General features: G+C 38.6%; 1 protein-coding gene across 4 annotated transcripts in view; it reads right to left on the bottom strand.

Moving 5' to 3' along the window:
* DCLK1 (doublecortin like kinase 1) overlaps nucleotides 1-24333 on the bottom strand; it is a 238109-nt gene that overhangs the window by 201686 nt on the left and 12090 nt on the right. For all 4 annotated transcript variants that reach the window (XM_042014366.1, XM_042014363.1, XM_042014368.1 and 1 more), the window contains exon 3: nucleotides 22870-23216. In XM_042014366.1, coding sequence (XP_041870300.1) covers nucleotides 22870-23216 — 347 coding nt within the window. The remainder of the gene's footprint in view (nucleotides 1-22869; nucleotides 23217-24333) is intronic.

Genomic DNA, 24333 nt, shown 5'->3' with positions numbered 1-24333 from the left:
TTGATGCACAGATCAAAGGCAAATCAAGGCTGAGTTATTGTAAAGAGCTCTTCCCTAGGTAAAATAACTGATTGATTTAATGTAGAACCTTGATGACTAGCATTCAGTACACAAAGTAACAGATTAAAGTGGTTCCCCCTTTATAGTATCAACAACCAAGAAACTGTAAACCAACTAATTAGGAGAAATCCAACTCAAACTCTAAAGATATACATATAACCCATGTAATTCAACTCACAAAATACCCTCTAAGGATGACTATCCCAAACACCAGAGGCAGTGGCAGACACCTTGTCAAGGGACATCCAGCTGGCTCAAAAAGATCCTGCCATTCACAGCCCTTCAACACTGGGCTTCTTGGCCTGAGCCATTACCAGCCTTCCAAAGCTGTCATTTGCTGATGGTGAACAGAATCTGAAACTCATCCCTCCCAAGAACTGCCTGCAGCTGGCTTCAGCTGTGCTTATTAAGATGCAGCAGACACACCTAAGACGGCTGCCCAGCACAGCCCCTGGGACTACCCTGCTGCTTATAAACTTCAGCAAGCTGAGCCAGTGTACCAGTCTAGCTTCCTCTTCAAATTTAAAAGCATGATTTAAAAAATCCTTCAACTTCAGAAACAATGGACAATGAGAAAAGGGAGCATTTTGTCTGAAAAACTCATTCCTTGCAAGACTCTGCTTGAAAACAACTGTGAATAATAAATACAACCTCACTTTCAAATCACAGGATGGGATCTTGCCACTGCTGTGAAAATAAAGCCAAGCCTATGTATGTTCAAAAGAAAACAAGAATCTCTGAAGTCTGGTGATTACTGCAACCCTTCTCTGCTCCCTTTCAAAGAGGGCACAAAAACTATCAATGTCATCTGTTGCTCCCACAGCCAAAGCAGCAGGTTTGTGGGCAATCTAGAAGTTCCACATGGAGTGATTAAACACAATGGTATAATACCCTGACCTGGAGCTTTCCCCCATATATACACTTTAATAAACCCTGGAAGCTGAACCAAACTAGACTTCATACCTCTAAGCTAGCTTTGAACCCTAGGAAGCACATGCTCCTTGTGTGTGTTTTAGTCATCACTACTATTAGATGTACCTTCTGCGATTAATGAGCCAAAGCAATTAAAGTCTCACAATGTATATTAAAAAAAGGCAGTCCCAAAGGCAAAAATAGTACAAGTTTATATTATGGAAATAAATTCATGTCTTCCTGCTTCTTATCTTGCTGAGGGCATTCCAGTTTACTATTAATTATCTCTGTTAATCAGAATAAGAGGTCTAGCTTAATGCAACCAAATATTAGTTACTGTTTAAAATGGTAGGAAAATGAGTAGTAAGTAAAAAGGTAGATCAACATCACTACATGGTAGTTAAAGACAGCCAGACCAGCACTTACCTATATGCATTCACTGGAAAGGCTTGGTCTAAGGAGCTAACCGAAGGTCTTCTTATATAGAATACTAAAGAAGTTCACAACACCTTTGCAGAGCCTTAAACAACCAGATAGCACAGAGAACAGAACAAAGAAAAAATATCCTAAAATATAAATCTAAGGATGGCTCATGAGATTTTCATCAACTCATGCAGAAATGTGGGCAAAACAGTTTCCCAAACATCTGAGGAGCCAGGCAGTGACTGAAGAAAGAATGACTACATTTTCAGGAGCTGAGATAAACAGGTAGTTTTTGGTGCCATTTTTTTGTATTATACTGTAAACACAGTTTCATATCCCTAATTTCTCCTAACACAAGACTTGATTGAACTAATCATTCAAGGCTAAAAAGGGTCAACAACCTGTTAAGTGTATAGACTCTGCCATATGACACAGCTGATGTCAATGTCTATTAAATCACCAGCAATACTGTATGAGAGTAACTTTCTTTTAATGGCACATTATTTAGATCTCTAGACAGCAAGTACTGACAACTTACTAAATGAAATTCCAGTCACCTGCTGATTTTTATTGGTATTTCGGAAGAGTCTCAATTCTGTGATAACACTCTTCTGAATTACCCTTACAGGGAAATCTACCCAAAGAGATTTCTAGAAAGTTATTTATTTGGTCAGATGAATGCCTTTCTTAAGGCAATATTAGTATGCTTACAGAATTTTCTCTCAGCTCAGCTCCAACACATGGCACAGACTGCAGCTAAGCTTCAGTTTTTTGAATTTTAAGATGTGCTGTGAAAATAGTCACAGTTGAATTCAGTGTGTCTTTTTCTCTCCAGATACTTTGGAGGCAGTGTAAAAAGAGACTGGTCCTTACCTCAGACTGGAATGACTGTAAGCTTCATTAGGTAGCACAAACACCTTAAAACCATCATTCAGCTCCTTTCTATGAGACTGAATTATGAGAAAACTGGACTATTGAACAGAGACACTCTCCAACTCTAGATAAAACAGGAACACTCGGATGGCACCAAAAGCTGGGAGGAGCAGTTGGAATAGGGCTCGCTGATGCACCTTTTGTGCCTAAAGCTGCAGAGCCACAGCCAGGCTGGAAGGCACATCCTGCCAATGTGAGCATACCAGACAACATCAGCAAGTTACAGAGAGACCTCATCTCATGTAAACGACACCAACCTGGGCATTTTTTTCCCATTCGAGCCCTTTTCTGGAATAAATTCATTTGGGCCATTACAGAGCTAGCATAAAAAAGGACTTCTTTAGAAATTGATATTCATGTGTGTATTCAGTAGTTTGATTGGTTTTGGCAGGATAGGCAATAAAAAGAGATGGAATATAGGACATATTTTACATAAAACATTCATGTGGATTTGTTGTATCAAATCAGGATTTTACAGATTGTTATGTAAGAGGAGGAAGGAAAAAAAATCTAGAGTTCAGCCAGGTTCAATCTGCATGACTGATCTTGTTTATATAAAGATCTAATAATAATTCAAAAAGTAGCACTGAACTGTATTGCAATTCATTTTCTCTCTTGTAAATCGTATTTAAAACAAACATCCTTATTTAATAAATATTTAAACAGTGATCACTGACTCTTCAATCAACCTGTCTGGCTGGAGATTACAACATCAGAGCATTTCCCTAAGTCTACAGTTCGAGTGATGCCCTGCAGCTGGTTCAAAAGGACAAGTTCAGGTCAAAAACTTAATCCTGCTGCCTGGATTTCATTAGTCCATGCTATAACTTTTACATTAAGTATGTTTTAGTATCGAATTGATTTATATAAATTTTAGGTAAATCATGCCTCAAGTGACTTGTAAAGCTATTTGGGCAACTGCAAATTATTGTAAGTACATTATGCAGAAAGAGAATTTAATGTTCCCCACTTAATAATACCCAAATGGTTTTTAAAGAACATTGTAGGGCTTGTATCATGAAATTAAGTATCTGAAAGAGAGAGCAAGTACAAAGAACAGGCTGCTATTTATGGCATTCATTAAAAGATAGGCAACTTCCTCCTTTATTTTCCAGCGTATTCTTCTTCAAATTCAAAGCTTTCAGATTACAGCAAACTAGGAGCAAAAGGTGGCTGAGGGCTGTGTTTTGCCTTATGAAATACCACCATCAGATTCATTGCTTTATTCCTAACTTGCAAAATATAATTGGTTTGCTTAAGGTGTAATGCCATACCTGAAATCTGGTATGTAGCTTTTCAAACAGATTATTACTTTGTCAAGTTACTGCTCACTCTGATTTCCAGTAGTTTTATCTCACTGCTCTATAACTTACCTGACAAACACCCTCACTATGAAACAACAGATTATTTTTATTACAGCAGCACAGGAAAGGTTTGAGTACTTCTGCACTTATATTAGAAACGAAAAAAAAAATTAAAAATCAGTAATAATGGTGATAACAGAAGTCAGAGATAAAACTGCACTTCACTTAGTAATCCATCAAGCTGAGAGGACCATGCAGAGGCACCAATTTGGCTTGAGAGACTTAACTCCAGTTTTTCAAAAGTCAAAGCATTTCTAAACTAAGCTAAATCAAGTCCAGAGGAACTCCTGAGAGTTAGCTTGCAGGCGTGCCAGTTAACATAAGGAGGGCTAGTATTGTGTGGCAAAGGGCTTTTTAAAGTGTCCAAAAACTAGAAAGTAACCATGGTGCTTTTTGGTAACACTTACCTTAAGAGGCTGTACTTTGCTCAGTACTTGGGAAAGCCAAGTGGCTACAGGTAATGTTGCCTTTAGCCTAAGCCATAGAACCAGAGATGCTATCAAATTTCTGACTGCTCAGGTTTTCCTTGTACTTTGTAAGCTGCCTTGAAATTCCAGATTCCTCCTGGCATTTTAGCTAAAAAGGAAAACAACTGTTCTTGGCCTCCTTTCTTAAACACCTGTGGACAGACAATGCTATGCAACAGGTTTTCTCCTCCACAAGAGTATCTACATTTCTGCATATAACAAACTACTTTGTATTATACTACTCAACTCCATCTCCTTGCAGCTGTTCCAAATAGTGATTGACTCAAACCCCAGCAAAGAGTAGCACTCATGTAACACTCTACAGTAATGGCTCTTCTCATTAGAGAATCAGTGAGAGGAGGCAGACTAGATCTGAGTTGTGGATTCTACACCAAGATCGAAAGACCCTATTTCTGTATCTGCACCAGTCTCTAAGGAAGTGTGCAATCCTCTCACTCTTTCACAGAACAGGATTTATGAGTATGTAAATGCGTGATGTACAATATTTTATCCTGATTACAGCTTACAAAACTAAAAGGCAAATGAATATTCTCATTTGCAAATATTTGTATTATTTTTTAACAAATTCTAAACGAATTCTTTAGTTACTTTGAGACCATGTACTCAGAAAATCACAGCCATAAAACTGACAGCTGGAAGGCACCCTCAAAAATAAAATTTTACACTAATGCAGAATCATGACTCACAATATGATCCCTCTGTCTGCATTCATTTTAGAGAACTGATGACAGGTGTCAGTTTGTGCTTCTTAAAAGAACAATCAGATGGGAATCCAGATTGTAGTTCTACCAGAGGTCAAATAAGGAAAAAACCCTTAGAGGTCCAGAGGGCCCAGGGAGCCATGTGTCCAAGAGTTATTCTAATAGTGCTCACTTTTAATCCTGTCCTTGCTGGGATATGGAGAAGGAGAATATTTATTTGCCAACTACAAGCCACAGAACTTGGATTTATTGTAAAAACAATTAACTTTTTAACCAGAGAATCAAATGATTTACCATATGGCTGGTTAAACTGTTCTCAAAACATGCATTTTCCAGTGCTTTATGTCTGTGTAACTATTAGGTCTTTCCACAAGATTTCTGTAGCTATGTATAACAGGAAGTTTGTGATGGCTTAAATACAATAAAGAAACAAACACCTCAATTACACTTCTAAAAAAATAAACTTCTAACAGTCAATATGGAGGCCATACTCCATGGAATATCAAGCTTTCACTTCCACTGCCTATTAGTGCCAAGAATGAAATCACTCCATAGCAGTGTCCCTGCCCTTTGTGCAGCAGAAGCTGTTTCTTGGCAACCAATGCAGACAACTGAGTTGCCACGGAAACTGGAGAGACTAATTTATAAAAACTCTGAAACAAAGCAACTATAAAGGCAACCCTAAATAGGGTGGGTATATTCCATATAACTTCCTACAGCATTCCCACCATTAAAAGAACCAGAAATGAAAATGCTAAATTACTGGTTGCAATTTTCATTATTTCTGTAAAATTGGACTTGAAAAGAACTAATGTTTCACTGCATCAGCAGCCAGTAGCCCCTTTCTCCCTTTGGCTCAAAAGCTGGCAAATACACCTGAAGATTTATACTGCAGTTGAAGAGGAATGCTTTCCATTTCAGCCAGTGTTTTCTCTTTCAGGGAAGAGGGAGGCTGAGGGGAAAATGGCACAGAACAACTGTTGAGGAATGCGCCCAGAATATCTGCAAGCTGGATAAAACAAGTGTCAACACAGTGAAAAGGCAGGACAATGGCATACATCATAGCTCACTTGAGCTAAGAAATATATGTTTGAGTTTCTTATTCACTTGTAAATATTTATTAGTAGAGAATACTTTCTCTTCTTTAGTAACTAGATGCCAAAGATAGCCTTCTCCTGAATGCATTCTAACTACAGATACATTTTGTGTATGTGCACATGTGGAGAGCATGCTCAAGGCATACATTTTTAGTAGTGAACATGGTGGGGAAAACCCAACCACATGCTGCACTTCCCAGGAAAGGAAACCAATATGACAATAAGTTCTCTCTTCACAGAGAAAACTAGCTCGTTCAGCTGCCTAGCCAAGCCACTTAACTCCCCAGAATGATGTATTCCAGAGAAAGAGATGAAGAGAGCCTGCATACATTTGCTCAGAGACAGGAACTCACTGATAGCAGGTTCCCACCAACAGGCACAGGATGGGTGCTCCTCCTGCCATGGTAACTTCAGCCCTCTCCAATTCACGGTGACATCTCCACGGAGCTCAGGTGAGGTAGCAACTATCTGTTTACTGACCATCTGACTACTGCCAAACTACTGACTACAGCATCAGTGACAGGAGTCCTGGCTGCCTCACCTCCTCAAGGGGAAAAGTCCACTTGCAGCACTAAGGGCATCAACCCAAGTTTATTTTACTCAGCCATAAAATTCCTCAAAGTGATTGGAACTGCTTGAAAATCTCTATTGCTCTTTCAAGTTTGACTTAAGCAGACCCACAGGTAGAGAACACAATAGGAGGGGACTTAAATAAGTAGTCCATAGCCTGTTTCCATGGGAAATTAGACCAGAACATCAGCAGTTTAAAAGAAAATGCATCCTCTTAATGCTTTCCGCAAATCAAAAGTCAGTCACACAACTGCACTCATGCTCAGCTATTCAATGAACTGTGAAAGTCAGTGTTATTAGTGGTGATTATCAACAAGATTGTCAGGTGTGTAAAACCCAGTGGAGCTAAAAGAAAGCGGCTGCTCTGGAGAAATGCGGCACATCAATCAGTTATTGCAAATTATAAACAGAAAAAAACCCCGCCACCCCAACTACACAAGTCCCTGAGTTCCCTTAGTTCAACACCTTAACTATTATGTAAACAGAGAAATTCTGCAGAGATTCCATTAATTTTCATGGAATAGTGAAATAATTTTTGAGCTATGAGGTCTTGGAAGATGTTTCTCTAGAATGTGATCTTACACACCAACAGCCTATTTCCCAACATAGACAGGCTCACCCTAAGAACCTGAAAAGCACTACTACATACAGCTTCTCCAGAGGGTTAGAAGTAAGTAGAGGACAAAATTTAAATTTTACAGCTTGAAGGGTTGCTGTACCAATTATTGCCTGTGAAGTTCTCTCTGCTACAGTGCTCCAACAGAGCTACCATAACTTTTGAGCAATCCTTAGAGAAACCCAGAAATATCAAACAAGACAAAAAATTTGAGTTCTTTTAACTGGACATTGAACAGACCAAATTCTCTTGACAGAAATGTAAGACAGCTGGATGAGTTTCTCACAAGTCTCAGGAGTGGCTTTATGCTTCAACTGCTTGTCTATTCTGATGTCTTAGAACAGTCAGAGGCGCTGCCATCTTAGCAAAGGACCAAAGAATGTGGGTAGCATACATTCTTCACTTTTTACAGTCTGTGTCCTAAAGTGTTTCTATTAGAAGTTTCTATTTCTTCACAGAAAGGGTTGTCAAGCATTGGAATAGGCTGGTGGAATCACCATCCCTGGAGGTGTTTAAAAGAGTCAGGGACATTGGTTAAGTGGTGGACCTGGCAGTGCTGGGTTAATTGTTGCACTCAGTGATCTTAAAAGGCTTTTCCAACCTAAATAATTCTATGATTCTATAAGTAGTTACAAACATTAGCCCAGTCTCTCTGAAAATGAGGACTTTCATATTTTCATATGAGAGCAACACACTTCTATATCTCTAGAGATCAGCAGCAATGGTAAAATAGTGAGTGTGTTGTTGACAATTTTTTCCACAGCCCAAAAAGATTTTAACAAATATTTTAAGCAAGTAGCAGATTGTTTGCTTTTATAAGTGACAGAGCAAGATCAGGGAAGAACCAACCCAAACTTACTAATAACCTTTTCCTCTCCAAAGACAGCTGTACATGCTATGCCATATATGAAACTATTTCCTTATAAAGCCATCTGTCACAGTAAAAGGACTAGTCCAGATGGGCTTTGCTCAGTACTAGTTCCCAAATGAACCAAACTTCACAACTCTGAGGGAAATCTCAGCCATAATAACAAGGTGCAGGGAGAAGATGGAGGATGAAAATTCACATGAAATAAGTAACTGGGATAGCACAGGGTTTTTTTCACAGACAACAATGACTGGAAGAAACAAACAAACAAAAAAATTCAGAGAAAACTCTACCTCCCTATTTGTTCTCGAGAGAACCAATGTGCATGTTGGATTGTGGGTGTATGTGTACATAAGCACACAAAAGAGCTCCAACCTGCCCTTCCCACATGGGCAAATTGCTGAGTAGCAGAAATTGATACAGGCATCTCAAAAAAATGAAACCTGAACTACATAAGGCCTATAAAAAAATTTTAAAAATCTCTTTTTGGAGAGAACAATTGTATCCTTGTTCAGGAAATAACTTTACATTTATTGGGGGAAGGAAAGAAAAACCCCAAGCCAACATTTCTTCGCTTCCCTGCCCCTTTCCCTGTAGGATAACATCTTCCCTATAGGAAGGCAGAAAACTAGGAAGAGTACAGTTTGCTCAACTGTTTTGCAGTGTTGGTAACTAGCTGAAGGTCTTTCTTCTCCTCTATATGACAGTTTAGAGGAGTGGATGATGTCTGAAGAAAGTTTTCACAAAAATTTTATGAATGAGAGTACTAACAAAAAAACCGCTGGTTAATTGAGTTGACTATTCTGCTGCAGGATGTGTCACAATACCTGACACTTGTTAGCATTAGTCAGTTGACTCAGAATGGAATTATTCACAGCACTTATGTCTTCTCTAAGAAAGGAAGTCTGAGAACATGAAGCCTATGGAATATTTTAAAGTCATGCAGAACATAGCTGCCTAAAGGGAAGAAGAACTCAAATTATGGCTCCACTAACACGACAAAACAAAAGATGGGCTACTAAGCCTTTTGTCTGCTAAATTTTTTATTCAAAAAGCCCTTACTTAGCTTCAACATCTTTGCCAAAGTCACTTGTGATATGTCATAAATACTTGGATATATCACAGCTCATGTTAATGGCAGATGACTCTCTAAATTACTTGTTATGTTTTTGGAAACGAAGGAGCATCTACCCTTCTAGGGTCTAGAGTCTTTCCTCTCTTCCTACTATGGGATGCATTACTTGGGATTTGCCAGCTGCTTCTCCTCCTGCAGTGACTACCAATAACTCTTCTTCTCCCAGGGCTCCTGTGAGTCTCACAGAATTGTAAATTCATTTCATTTCCTGACCTACATTTAACAGAAATTCCTGTGTAAAAGGCAAGTCATCTTTTCATGTCTCTTCAGTAGCCCTGTGCTGCTTCCTACAATCTTTTCACTCCTTACTGTTCCTCTGTGCTGTATGTAGCTTCACTGTTGCAGTCTCCTAGCATCATCCACGACAACTTTATACTGTCTTCTCAATTTCTGTCTATTATCTACCCTCACAGAGGGCAATTATCTAGTCTCATGATCAACTTCATGTCCACTATTTAGTAATCCGCATACCTTTCTCTACATCCCTATTTCTAAGTGATTGAGATTAAATACTAATTTAGAAAGGAATTATGTACACCTTGCTGAAGGTAAAATATCTTGTTCTTATTTTGCATAAGCATCCCATTCATCTGTTATCTATCATTTTCTGCCTAACACTGATTAGGACTGCAAAGGTGGAGAAGCAGAATCTTTGTTCTTTCTAATGCAGCACACACCCTGAATGCACCTTGAAAAACGGTTCCAGCTCTACTTGACAAGCTGAAAACGACTTGATACCTTTCCTTGTCTTGGAGGTGTTTTTGGTACTAAGTTTAAAGGCGTATTTCCAGGGAGTAATCTAAAATAATACAAAAAAAAGCCAAGGCAAGTTGGTACACATTTTTAGCGAGGCTTTGTTCCCAAAGAACAGAAACACTTACTGTACAGACAGACTACCATTGATTTGGGGTATAAAACCTTCCCACACACTACACCTAGGTTATTCTAGGGGAGAAAATTTAGAGCTGTAAAGCTGCCTGTCACTTCAGGATTTCAGAAGTCATGACAGACTGCTTTAAAAAAAAAAAAAATGAAAGGAAAGATTTAAAAAAAAAAAAGGTAAGCTTGAGGAGTACATAATAATCATAATGTTCCTGTTTCAATGCTGTAGCAGGAGAAGATGCTGCAGCTTGAAACTGAAGCCAAGGGAGAGCCTCTCCTAGCCAAGGGAGGAACTGGGAGCAGTGGTGAGGACCCTCAAGTATCAGCCATTTTTTTAGAGCACATGCCTCTAATTTCAGTGATCCTTCTAATTATTTGCCTATAAGTGAAGCAGCACTGTTAAAGCTTTCCTCTTCCTACAGAGGTACAAAGTGACATTCAGTTGTTCCTCTCCTCCTCCTGTAACATTTAAGAGAACAGTTCCTACTGCATGCTGTGAAAAATGACTGGCATTCAGTTGGACTCAGCACAAGAGAAGCCAGAGCTTGATTTTTCTTTTCTAGGACAGCCCTCCTCCATCTGCAGATGGAAAGGTTAGTTTTTTACAGGGATGCCACATTTAAAAGCCACTCCTCCTACAGTGTCATTGAAGACTTGCCAGAGAAAGGAAAGTCTCATCCTTTCGTTCTCATCACCTCCCTCCCCCCACAAACAACCAAAGGATGAAGCACAGCAGGCTCAATACCAGGCCACCTCATTTAAATACTGCTGCTTAAATGAGATTTAAATCAAGCTGCAATATAATTTTTTTTTGAAAGCATTTTTTAGCAAGGTGACATTCCTACAAATACCATTAATCTATAACATTAATCTATATAATTAATCTATAAAGATCTATAATCTTGACCAATTTGCTCTTTTGGTCCCACATTTAAAATTCCGTAAATGTTTTAAAACTGATTTTAGCTTTCATAGTATTATTTCTTGCTTGTGTCTTCATGAAATTGTCTGATTAAAAAGAAATTCAACTGAATCACTGTTTATCAAGAACAAAAGTTTTTGAGTAAATGTATTAATTCTGACAAATACTTTACCTCAAAATATCACACGCTGACTACTGGAATACCTATACATGATTATAAAAGGTTTTATTTCAGTCTTCCATTATAGAAATAGAGCCCCAGAGAAACTTTACCTAGTTGTCTGGCATGTCCAGACTACAGATATTGAATGTTATCTCAAGTTTATTTGCTGCGAAGTTCAACCAAAACCAAAGTTCAAGTATTAACGTTCCTGGTCCTTGCCCAGTTAGAATAGCCCTGCTCTTCTTATTTCATCCCTTAAGATACTATGTATCTCTCAACCTTTGCTTACAGTACTGATGGCCAATCAATGCTAATATTAGTCCAATTATCTTTACATGAGGTACAGAAATTTTAGTTTGCCTATCCCTGATGGAAAAAAGCAGATGTAAACAACTGCATTCACAAGGACGCTAATCAACTGCATGACCACTAAACACTTCTACATGCCTGTTCTCCCACCATCTCATAGCAATGTAATGTTCAACAGTCCTTGGGTTAAAAATCTTCACGTCATGCTTACTGCTCTCTCACCTGGCTTCTGTTCCTCTAGCTCCGACAGGCCACTTGATTATTCTTTCCTACATTAACTGCTTCATATTTGCTTTATTAAATTTTACACTGATTGCAGTTCATGTTCCTAATTCATCAAGATCACACTCCATTTAAACAGATTACTCCAGAGTATTCACAATGCTCCTCAATCTGCCCCAGAACAGATGTGTTCTGGTTTAGAAACTGAAACATCCAAATGTTAATTTTTTTTCCCTCTAAGACCTACAGGCAGCCTTTTTCACAAATGTACAGAACAGCGAAGGTGCTGGGGCTCAGGAGGTATTTTTATGTAGCAAGAATAAAGGAGGTACAAAAGCATTTCAGACACCAATATGAGCTACTCAGATGACAGGAGATAACAGAAATATCCTTTTGTATTCCAGGTGCTCTCCCCTAAACCCAACTGCACAGTGTAAACCGCTAGTACCATCATACCCACACAGGGGCACCGATCCTATACATGCCTATGTAGCTATAGTAAAAAGTGGATGGAAAAAAAACCCAACCCTGTATCAGAATCAACAAGGCCATATATGGACTTTTTTCATGATGGTGAATTTTTAGCTTTTTAAGCTTTCTATTCTTTATCAGCAAGAAAGAATTGTAGCATGCATGAGTTAATTCTCGTGTGAGCACAGGGTTTCTCATTATCAGTGCTCAGTGTGCCAGGACCATTCCCACAACACACCCACCTCCCTCTCAAAGTTATTTCCTCACCAAGGAGCACACAAGTATGCCACTTAAACACTCCATAAACTGCATTAGCTTTAACTCAGATTTTGTGTGGGTGTAAATGCAAACACCGATTTCATACATGGGAAACAGCAGAAGGTTAAAGAAATCTTGGTTATAAGCATACAAGATATATTAACAGAACAAAAGAGCTGGACTATAGAACTGAGATGTGCTCAGGAAACCATTTCACACAGAACAAACTCCACAGAATTTTTCAGAATTTGCTAGATTTTAAAGAAATGGGAGTTGTGACTAGAAATCAAGAAGGGAGATAGTACTGAAAGACACAAGAAAAGAAAAGTTTAAAAAAATCAAAGAAAAAGTAGACTCTTAGAAAACCTTCAGAAACAGACAAATGATTCAGAAGTGTGTAAGAAATCAAGAAAGGGAACATGAGACAGCAGGATATTTCAAGGACAACTAGAATAAAGGAAGAGCTAAGGTTTAGCTTCTGAATGCATGGTATATAGCAGCAGCTTCAGTTTGCAATTCAAATTAATGCAAAACACATATAACCTGTCTGCAAGGGAAGGCAGGTGAAGATATTTTAAACAGCAAACACTCTTCTATTTTAAAAGTCAGCATATCCATTTTAGGCAAAGTCTGTCTTGCCTCCCTTTCAATCAAAGGCATTCTACCCTGGCTATTCCACAAGATGCCCCCAGTTGTCCCCTATTGCCCGGCAGTGTTGAAAACATCATTGCTTATACCAAACCAAAGAGATAATTAAAAGCAGTTCAAACTGAGATTTCACTCTATTCACTTGATGAGTAAATGTCTCTTACAATTTTAAGCTATTAAAGCTCAGAGGAGTTTTATTTAAAAGCAGTTTCTGAGATTCAACATTTAATGGAAAAGCAAATCCACTAGAACAACTGATTTGGGAGAGGCAATCAGTCTTAACTACTTAACATGAGTTTTATTTTCAGTATCATCCAGCTGAATTCAAAACCCTATATAACTACTTCCAGTGGGAGTGTACTGCCTTGCTTTCTGAAGTTACTCATCTCTGATAATTTCACACCATTCGTGCTCATTTTTATCTATGAGTAAAGCACTATGTCCTGTCCTCAAGTCCCCAAAGACTTCTTTGCTCTTCAGTCTATGACTTCAAGGATTCAAACCTATGGAAGAAGCTTGATTCCCTCCCCAGCAGCTTTCTCAAGCAAAAGCACCTGCTTGTGACCTACTTCAGAAGTTTTTTGGGGTAAAAATGTAAGAGAAAGTACTTATTAAAATTTAAGAACAAGCTATGTGATTGTGTACGCCTTGTGTACCATTAACCAGTGACATCAGGAAAAGAGTCTCAAAAGAGTTTGATTTACTTCTAAAAACCTAAGCCATTTTCAGAGCACTGCTGCCTTCATTCAGTAGAATGGAAATATTTTCCCCTACTGGTAATTGTATTAGCTTCTAAATCTGATTGATTCTGGACAGTCTGCCCCCATGAACTGGCACACAGTACTGGGGACATAGATTCAGAAGAGATTAAATCAATACTTCCTCCAGGACTGAACAAATTAGTTTCAATCTTAAAGAGAAATGGAGGGGGGAAGGGCCAGAATACATGGTACATCACTGATTTAATATTACATAATACTGTTGTCCCTGAAGATCTTCTCAGTCTCGCTTCCAAAAGCCACAGCTAAGAAACTGAACTGCATCTCCAAGTCCTATACACAGCATGGTACATTTAAGAAAGAATCCTAGAGGTAGAGACCTGAATTCATCTTGAATAACTTGATGAGCACCTGAAAAGTATGTCATTGCCCTAGACTTGTTTCCTACCGAAAAAGAAGCACAAGAGACAATTCCAGACTAAATAGGTTGAATATTCAAAAATATTTGTGTTTCTTGCCACTCACAAGCAACACCAAAGTGCATGACTTAAGAAGCTTCAAAGTGTTGAACATAAGATGTTTTCACAGTTTACTACAGTTTCAGAAAAGAAACTGGTTTCATAAAAACTTAATTAGAAAAACAAGGTACAAAATTGGGCTGCCACTACCATTTCCTGCACTGTCAGTAATTTTTGAATTATTCTGCCAGTATCAATTGCCTTTTGAAGGGCTGGAAAGACCTTGGTTCCTATAAATGCAAGGATTAGTTTTCAGAAAAGAACACAGCTAGTGACAGAATATTTATGCAGTTTACCCTCTCAGCATTCATCATTCATATAAGAATTTTCTTCTACACAACAGCTTGACAAAAGGTATTGAATAGAAAACTAAGTGGAAAGAAACATGCAGGCACTAAATCTCAGGTAGCTGTTCAAACCCGAGTTTGATTAAGTTATTATCCTTTAGTTTATTAATTCAATGTTTTTCAGAAGAGGCACTGCCAATGTTTTCCAAGTGTTTATGTAAGAATTCAAGGCCCAACAATCGAAAGACAGAATTACACAAAAATACTTACATTAAAAAGGAAATATTTAAGTTCTAATAAGCTACAATGCTTATTGTAGAATTTTTCCTATTAATAGTATAATTTAATTTCTCAGGAAAGAAACGTGCTACAAAAAACTGCGAGAGGAAAATGTTGGGTTTTTTCCATAGATGATGCTTAAAATTCTCCTAAATGGCGAGAAATTCTTAATCCTCTTGTAACAATTAGTTTTAGAAGGAACAGAAACAACCCAGCAAATCCAACATCCATTATGCTTTTTTACAGCACTATTACATCATACCGCTTAAGAGGAAGGAAATACACACTTTGCCAACAAAAAAAAAGCATTACTAACAGTAACAGCTTCAGAGAGTACAAATAAAATCATCCCAGTGAACACAACAGTTTGACAATACCCTGTAAAAATCTTCAAACCATCAAGCTCATTTGGTTCAGACAAAGCCATAAGGCAGGGGGAGCAGAAGAGAGAAATTTTAGGATGACTACTGTTTGAAAGCATCACAAAAAGGTTAAAGGTTTCAGCTGTTAATAAAGAACTTATTTGGTCCTGAGGATTGTGTTTTACTGAGCACTGGAAACTCTTCTCCGTGACCACCAGTAATCGCATGGCTTTCTCCACAAAGCAGTCATACAGCATCATCAGAGAAATCTGCAAGCACTTTTCCAAACTCTCTTCCATGAAACAATTAAAAAAAAAAAAAAAAATCACAAACTCACCCCAACAAGATCATACAGCTGAGGATGTTTCCATTTGCTTTTCTCCTCCTTCCTTAATAGCCAGTAAAACACAAATCAGAACTTAAATGGCTAATAAGCTATTCTTGGTTACATTGCACATTTAAACAACAAAGCAAAGACCAGATGTAGAGAAAAAGGATGCTTATTCTAGAAATGGATAGTTCTGAATGACCACACCATCTCCTGTCCACTGAGAAACACTTCCTTACACTTACACAATACGAAACTCCACCTTGAAGAGTTAGAAATTACTCTTCCTTAAGAAGGGCTTCTGACAGTACATAAACTCTCTAAAGCGTATCCGAATATCTTTAAAGACACTAAGATCAACTTATGTGATATTTAACACATTCTGAAGCAGGTATGCAAGTTTTCAGTCTCAATCAACTAATAACAGCTCTCGTTTTGCACAGCACACAAGCCACTCCAAAGGATGCAGAAGATGGCGCCTTCTCTTCTTAATTTTCAAAGTCAGTCTACAGTTCTTGTGGGATGCCAGTTGGCAGCCATGGAAACTCCTATTGTGAGAAGCTTTTGGAGACAGAGCAACACAGTCGTCAGTCTCAGCTTAATGAGAACCGACCCTAGACAAATAAATGGACACACTGCTTTCAGCCTGGAATGGGCTTCTGTTCACTCCTTCACAGAGAACTTTATTCGAGTAACAATTAAAATTGTTAGTCAATGTCATAACATGACAATGAAACAGCCTATACAGAAGCACAAGAGTTCAAGGACCTCACCTCTAACACCAGGATAATACCAATTGCCAGCAAGTTTTCTACCCTAGCAGAAATGATTTTAAACCAGTTTTTTATGCTTTTCTCAAAGTACAGTCTAATTTGTAGTGGAAGTCCACTTTTCTCAACAGTAATTGTAAGAATCTGCCAAGATATCCAGAGCCCATCACAACTTACTGAGACAGGCAATTTTCACTCATTGATTTTTTTGTTTGTTTTTCACACTATCATCTCTTCAAGAAGGGGCCTTTTCCTCAGTACTGAGGAAAAAAACCTCATCTTTTTAATCCTTCCCCAAAATCAGTTTCAAAACACCAGAGCCAGAAATGATACCTCTTCCAGAGGGGAAAAAAGATTTTGATTAAATATACTGCAAGCAAGAAGGAGGGAAAGTGAAGTGCATTACAAGCTGAAGAGGTGCTCTTTGGGGTTTTTTTAATGTCTCTCACAGCTATATAACATGGTGGTCTGTCAGCATTGTGCAGACAAGGCCTAAAATTCGTGTCTAATATAAGGAGCACAGGTATTGTCTGATGGGTATGGCCTTCCAGCATTCACATTAGAAGCCTTTTAGGAAAGAACAGCTCATACAGTGTAAGAACAACAGGTTTCAGGATCCCAGATGTCAGTCCAGTATTAAGGTACAACCTCAACAGCTGTTGTTTCCCTGTTAAAATGCTTATGTGAGCAGCAGAAGTCATTTTACTTAATGTTTTCTCACAGTTAGTCAGGATCTGCACAGCTACACCTCACAGAGAATTCACCATGGTGCTCTGGTCAATCAACATCACCCATGTGCCTGTGGCTGGCAGGGAGCTCCAAGGCCTTCAACAAAAGAGAGAAGATAAAGTTGCTCTGTTGAGATACAGAAGATAAGATGCACACAACTTAAAATTTTTCCTGTTCTTGCAAAATGAAAAATGTGGACAATAAGTGCTATTTTGAGTGGATTGTAGCTACAAGTTCACAAATAAAAAGAACAGGCACAACCAGCCACCCTTAAAATTAAATACACCTTCTATATTAAGAGTGGAATTGATTACAAATGCTGATGTGAATCAGAACTACAGGCACACACAAAACGAGTTGCTGCACATAAATTTTACTTTGGTTAAAATTCCTTTTGTCTAGATTGTTGTACAATATACACTACCCAAACTCTGAGGTGAGAATATCGTCCTGTGAATGATACCTACCTTCATTTATGTAGGTGTTTCTGTACCAAGGACAATCCAGGTCTAGAGAAAGACATTTGAGATGTTTAATAGATCCTACAAAACAGTAGCTTTGGCCAGGAATTTACTGTAGAATACAGATGTTATTATCGAATGTTTTTCACTTGTTAAGAACAAAACCATAAAAAAATACATGCTCATTTTAGGTGTAGGTGCAAACAGTTGCTTTTGCTGCCTTAAGAGAGTATTTTCTTAGAACAGTAGTATTCCTTTTTAAAAACTAAGATATCATGTGTATTCAAAAAGAGAAGTCCACAGGAGAGGGAGTTTGTCTGGATCATAACACAGCCAGTTTATAGCAGGTTTCCACTAAGAAACAAAAGCATATTACACTCAATGAAGAAGCTTTAAGCTTTCCAGCACTGTGATGTTCCCTTTCTTTGCAGCCATGATTCTTTAATAGCTATTTTAATGGCTTAAAGCAAGGTAATTGAGGGACATCCTATGCCTCACACATACTTCTGTAAGGTGTATGCCTTTAATTAACTGTGACTGTATTTCATACCTGTAAAGGCAATTTGATTTGTGATAAAATATTTATTAGGAAAAAAAAACCCCAAAAAGATAGTGACTTTTAGTCCAGTAGCTCTGGCACTGACCATTTATCTGTCTGGAGTCAAAACAACAGCATAATGCATAAACTGAAAAATAATTTGCATGATTGCATCTTGTTAAGCTAAGCAAACCACCTGTTCAAATAAGTAGGTCCTATTAAAAACCAGATGTTTGCTCTGCCAAAAGCAAATGGAAGATGTACATGGTAACAATGCACTGCTTTCCAGCCTTTACTTTTTATCAAAACATGCAAACTGTAAATACCCTGCACAAATATACACATCATAACACTTCTAAAAATGGCACTGCTTCACAGTATTGCTGTTAAATGTGACCTTGATTAGTTTTCTCCCATTTTAGTCATCAGTGTTATTCTAGAAGTGCACCAAGCAAACAGAAACCAGCAAATAGCTTGCAACAAGGCAACTAGGCTCTATCTCTGCACACAGCTTGTGTCCTCAATGTCTGCATTGTGTCCACACACTGCCTTTTAGAAGGCCATTTTTTTAGGCACATCAAACTGAAAATACCACCTTCTGTTAAGGGAAGGTTAGGAATCAAACTGGAACACTGCAGCTACAGTAAAGCAAGACACATTTCAGTCATGAGAAAGTGTTTCCTCCCTGTGCAAGTGTACAATAATATTAAGGGTCAACACTCACAATATCTTTTCGTGAACTTAAACATGAGGTTAATCTAAAAAGTTGAGTAGTGCTCATAGTAGGAGCATGCCCTCATTATCTGTATTCCTACAGGCAGCCATTACACCTACTCATTCTATTTTTATTTTCCTTACATAGCAAAGTTGGCAAGGAAAATGCTTCAAGATCTCACCCTGGAAAGCTTTTGATTTTGGGCTGTGCTCATAAGACTGTTAAACACTTCTGAGAGTCCCACCATCTTCAAATGCATCAGTGTGGTACAGGGAAGTGACTATCTCTTTCTCTAGAGTACAAAGGCCCTTGTACCAGTAGAAATTAAGTATATCTATAAAAGTATACATAAACTATTCCAGACACAGTGTGAAACCTATCCAGCTCTGAGGAGTCATTAATAATTTAACTGCAGAAGTATGCTAAATGCAGGCCACTGATGTGCTTTACAGTCAGACTGCAGTTGTATATTGTGCCCTTTTTAGCACAAATTAAATGATATTCTAAAGCTTCCAAGACCTTGAAGTCAAAATACAGATTCTTTGTATGTTCTATAAGGAAATGCAAATAAGCCACTAGTCACCCTGTTTGCAGTAAGGAGAAACTTTTTTTTTTAAACAAAACTAAAGTAATGCATGAAATCCAAAGTCAATACCCACCCAACACTGGAAAACATCAAGTTTTAGTCCCTGAACTGCCACTAACCCAGTGAGACAAGATTGGTTAATTTTGTTGGGGTTTGGTTTTTTTGAGGATTGCTTTCTTGTGGTTTATTGTGAGTTTAGTTTGCTCTTTTTTTTTTTCCCCCTTTTGGTTTGGTTTTCCCCCACACCCCTTTCTTCTGCTATTCCAGAATTAAAAAGTTGAAAGGACTACTACAACACACCTACTTAATCAAGCCCTGGAGTTCTAAGAAACACTCACAAAGCATCATGTGCATCAAAAATTACTAAATTTTCCAAAACCAAGAAGGAATTTTTGGGATGGAGAATCAACTGGATGTCAAAGGAGAGATTTCTTCCTAGCAATTACAACTTGCCTCAGATTCTGATTGTCTAAGTACTACCTCTCTCAGCAAGACAAGCTCTTTACATTGTCATCAAATTTTATAGGCCATCATTTAAATTCCTCTTATGTGAACAAAATATTTATTGACATATTTTAGAGATACAAATTGAAACATCACAACTAACAAGGCTGTTGGAGGAAGAGCATTTAAGCTCAGTTTTTCCATGTGTAGTGTCAGTATGGGACAACCACCTTACTTGGATGCCCAGCTAAGACTCTACTCCTGCTACTTTCTTTTTATTAGCCTTAGGCATCTAATGATAGTATCCAACAACAATATATGTACACACTGTCCAACTGCACTAACAACACAGGGGACTCATGTCAATTGTTGCTATGGAAGGGCAATTCCAGTGTTGGCCTCATAAAATAACTTAGAAGAGATGACAGTACAGAATGGCCTGTCTCCAAGTTATATTCCCAAAGAATGATCCCTGGAGAGCTTTATTCTCTTATCCTTACAGTAAATTACTTTTTTTTGACTCAGAACTTTAAGATTTTATTGCTTTTTAAGTTAGCGATGAAAGATTTAATCACAGATTTGTTAGATTTAGCCCCTCAACACAGGCTTTTCCAGAACCTTCAGAGCTCCAGCAGGAGTCACAGTAGCAGTTCCCAACTACAAATAGTACTGGAAAAATTGTGGATTTACCATGGATTTCCTCCCAGTAATAATTCACAGCTTGAATTTAGCAATAAAGAAATCTATCATTGTGTCCCCAACGCCATCTGGGAGATCAGGCTTTTGGCAGAGAAAAATGGAGCAGCAATTGCCTAGCGGCACAGGAAATCAATGACTTCCCCACTCAGGGCTGAGCAACAGGCTGCTCCTGCTGAGCATGGAGTCATTCATTTCCCTTTCTGCCAGCAAAGCTGCTTTGTACATGCCAACAGCAAAGTCTCTGTTACACCTGCAGGACACACACCCCCCCCTTCCCCTAAACCCTAACCTTACCGGGAGGGTTAGATAGCGAACTACACAATTTCATGCCTATATCCAAAAGGGGAAGGAGCGTGGAGATGGCAGTCTCTTGGGAGAACTTCTGGACATGAGGGTTTCAGGCTACAAGGTAGGTAACAAGTGTCCCTGGTGCACCACTGATTTACGCTCAAGTCAAAGCCCATGAGTTAACAAAGGATTCAACTGAACTATGCCAGCGTAAGGGCCAAGAAAATCTGGTCTTCCCTTTCATCCCAGCAGTAGGATAATACTAGATAATATCAGGAGTTAGAGTTCAAAAACAGCTGTAAAGGGGTTTTTTTGGTTTGTTTCGAGCACAATCATTAAAGGGGAGTTTCAAATACAAAAAGATAAAAGCGAGCACATCATCCAGGAGACAACAGTGGCATCCTTCCAGGCTGCACTTCTTCAGAGCTAAAGCACCAGTTTATTTACATATACAATACAAAGCATATGTAGCCCTTCTTTACTGAGAAGGTCTGCAGGAACCAGAATAATCATTCAAGATCTTCTGTCAGTGTCATAGCAGAGACCACCACTGACCTCTGCAGATTTAAAATTTCAACACCTTCCTCCAATTTACTAGCCTTAGTGCGCCCTGGAGCATGAGGCAAGGTAAGGAAGGACAGGAGTTGAAAGTTTCCCCTGATATATGCTTCACCTTTGTTGCAGACAAAAAGAATTTCACATCCACATTTTGCTCCAGGTCAAAGTTCCCAACAAAGTCACAGTAAGGAGATCATTACAGGCATGTACACAGTCACCAAGAACTGTACTGCTGTGTGTAACTGGTGTCAGAGGTTACTGATACAAAACAGTAGATGGAAAGGACTTCTGGTCAAGCCAGACTTGGCCCTGATTTGAACCAGTGCTCTGAATAAGCAGCTTGTCCTTTAAGTAGCCCTCTCTGAGATCAGAGGGTACTGCTGTAGCTGTTTCCAGAACTATGCCTGCACACCAGCCCCAGTAACTGCAGATATGTTAGGACATCACCAGATCTTGCTGAACATTTATTTACCTGTATCAGGCATATTTGGCAGCATCTCCCAAAAGCAACACTGCTTGCTGTGTATCTGTGAATCATCGAACCTAGAATCTGTAAAGCACAGCTATATTACAGCAGAAATATCATGGTCTCTAGCAGCTTCCAGCTTCTCAGGGAGACTTCTTCAGTTTAATAAGTTACATCTGTAAATGCAAATATCTGCCTTATTTCTCTAGAGTCACCATTGCTCTAAATCAATTCAGGTCATGCTGAAATTAGCCTTGCCCTTCACCAGGTTAAGAGCTTCTCCAGTTTTGCTATAATTAATACATGTCCATAGACAAATTACAAATAAAGTGAAAGACAAAAAAGAAGTGGGATTATTCTGTAATTTTTTTTTCGTGTCCCTCTATCCCCAAGTTCAATAAGAAGCCTCTCAAAAATCTCGCTCTGCTGCAATTTAATAAGTCAGCAAAAAAGAGATGCTGCTTGAAGGTATTTCACAGAAGTAGTAACATGTAACCTACAAGAGACTCCTCAATAAATGTGAGCACCGCACATAATCCTACCTGGTTTTCTGCAAAAGGGAAAAAAGCTCATTCATTTTCTAAGCTTGCACCTTCTTCATTGTCCACTTTAGGTGCAGTAAGATTCATCATTTAGTCACTCTGGACAGCAGTAGGTCTGCATTTATCATGGTGAAACACGTCCTCACTGTTTGTTCTTACAGTTTATGGAAGGCCAAGTACAATGACTCATAAAACTGCTGCAAGAAAAAGCTGAAACAAGTTAACAGAATGAGCTTCTCTTAAGTGACATCCTTCATCCTACATTTCCGGCGTGCAGAGCCAAAACCACATCACACTTTAAACTGAACAGATTTAGAGCTATTATTTATCATAAACAGCAAGACCATCACCAAGGCCAAGCAATGTTTCATGGTGTTCCTGAGCTGTTAACAGATCCTAAGTACACTATAAGCAGTAGAAGGCCTGGCTGTACATTCTACAGCAAATGGGATTTTTTTTTTCTGTTAATGTACTATTCTTTTCCTTTTGGAAAATTATATTTTCTTCATGCTGAGAATGTCATCATGAAAATTCTTACCTGTTTTCCATCTAGTGTGTACAAGCGTTTAACCACCCCTGAATCCAGCTTGATGGCATCAGTTATATCAGTAAGAACCTGTTCAAACGAATGTGCTGTCTTCTTGTTGAGCAGAATCCGGACTGCTTTCCGTGGCTTCACTCCGCTCCTGATGATCGTGACCAGTTTAGGCCTAATGAAATCCTTATTCTCTTTTGCATCTGGAGTACCTCCTTTAGCAGTGGCAAGAGATGGCACTGAACGAGAAGTAGAAGTTGTCTTAACATTCACTGACCAGTTTGGGTTTACATTCTTTGTGTACTCCAGTTTCTTGAAGGGTTCTATGGAACCACATACATAACTTTCCCCTGTGGAAACAAAAGCAAAAGTCCAGCAAGTCAGATTGGAGAGGGGAAAAAAAAAAGAAAAATGCAGGAAAATACAAAATCAAATCTTTCTCCAATTATTAAACATTATTCTTATCATTCTTGATCTACAGGGCATAAAGTATTGATCTCTTCCCTTCTCAGATGCTACTCATTATAAAATGAGATGCTACTCACTATAAAATGATCTTTTAAAGATCACTCTTAAGCTAACCCTTCAAGAAATGTTGCTACAAAAGTCCTTGAAAGCAACAGTTTTTTATCAGAAAACGCTATTTGCAGTGGCGATCACTGCTGTCAGTAAACAGTGTTCATATTTCACCAGCTGCCCAGCCCCAGCACATTATCACCATACTCCCCCAGCCTTCATGCTGAAATGGTCCTCTCCTAACAAAGCAGCAGGCCCCAAATACTTCAGAGGAAGTGATATGATATGACACATTACCAAAAAATATAGGCTACAAATAACTTTTTATACAAAAGGTGGATGAAAATGTCATAGGAGAGTCATTAACATTTGATTTTTTAAAGCTTTAGGCATCATAAACCCAGAATATGTATAGGCAAGAAACTTCCCTGTATTATTTACTGACTCAATACATAATACGTGGGGAAAGAAAGACAAAGAGTAGCAATTACAGACTTCTCATCACAACAAATTTACCATACTTAAAAGAAAAATAGCGGCTATTAGTTCCTCTTTCTGTTGGAGCACTATCTACAGTAAAATATTTTTGCAAATTCCACACCCACACAATTTCTGGGGAACTAGAAATCAGCCAGAAAGCCCAGCACCCTGTAGGTTAGCACCTGAATCCAGTCCAGCTGAAGGCTGCTGCGTAAGGGGCACCTGCTTGGGTGCTCCCAAACTCTCCCTTGAGCTTGATTGTGTGGCTGTCCTGGTAATAGCGCTGGATGAGTTGGATCAGCTCAGTGATCTGACTGAACATACCAAAGACGCTACTAATTTTGCAGCATCAAGCTGATCCAGTTCATCCTCTGTCTGGGGAAAAACAAACAAACCAAACAAAAAATGTCAAAGAAACCAGTACTAGATCCAGCAAGACCACACCTTCTGGCAGCCTGCAGTCACATCACA

This window comes from Corvus kubaryi, unplaced genomic scaffold, assembly GCF_017639235.1.
Source record: "Corvus kubaryi isolate FWS band 111438036 unplaced genomic scaffold, C.kubaryi_AGA036_p1.0 split1-65, whole genome shotgun sequence".
NCBI lineage: Eukaryota > Metazoa > Chordata > Aves > Passeriformes > Corvidae > Corvus > Corvus kubaryi.
Note: the sequence above shows the minus strand (reverse complement) of the source record. Positions and strands in the feature narration are given on the sequence as shown.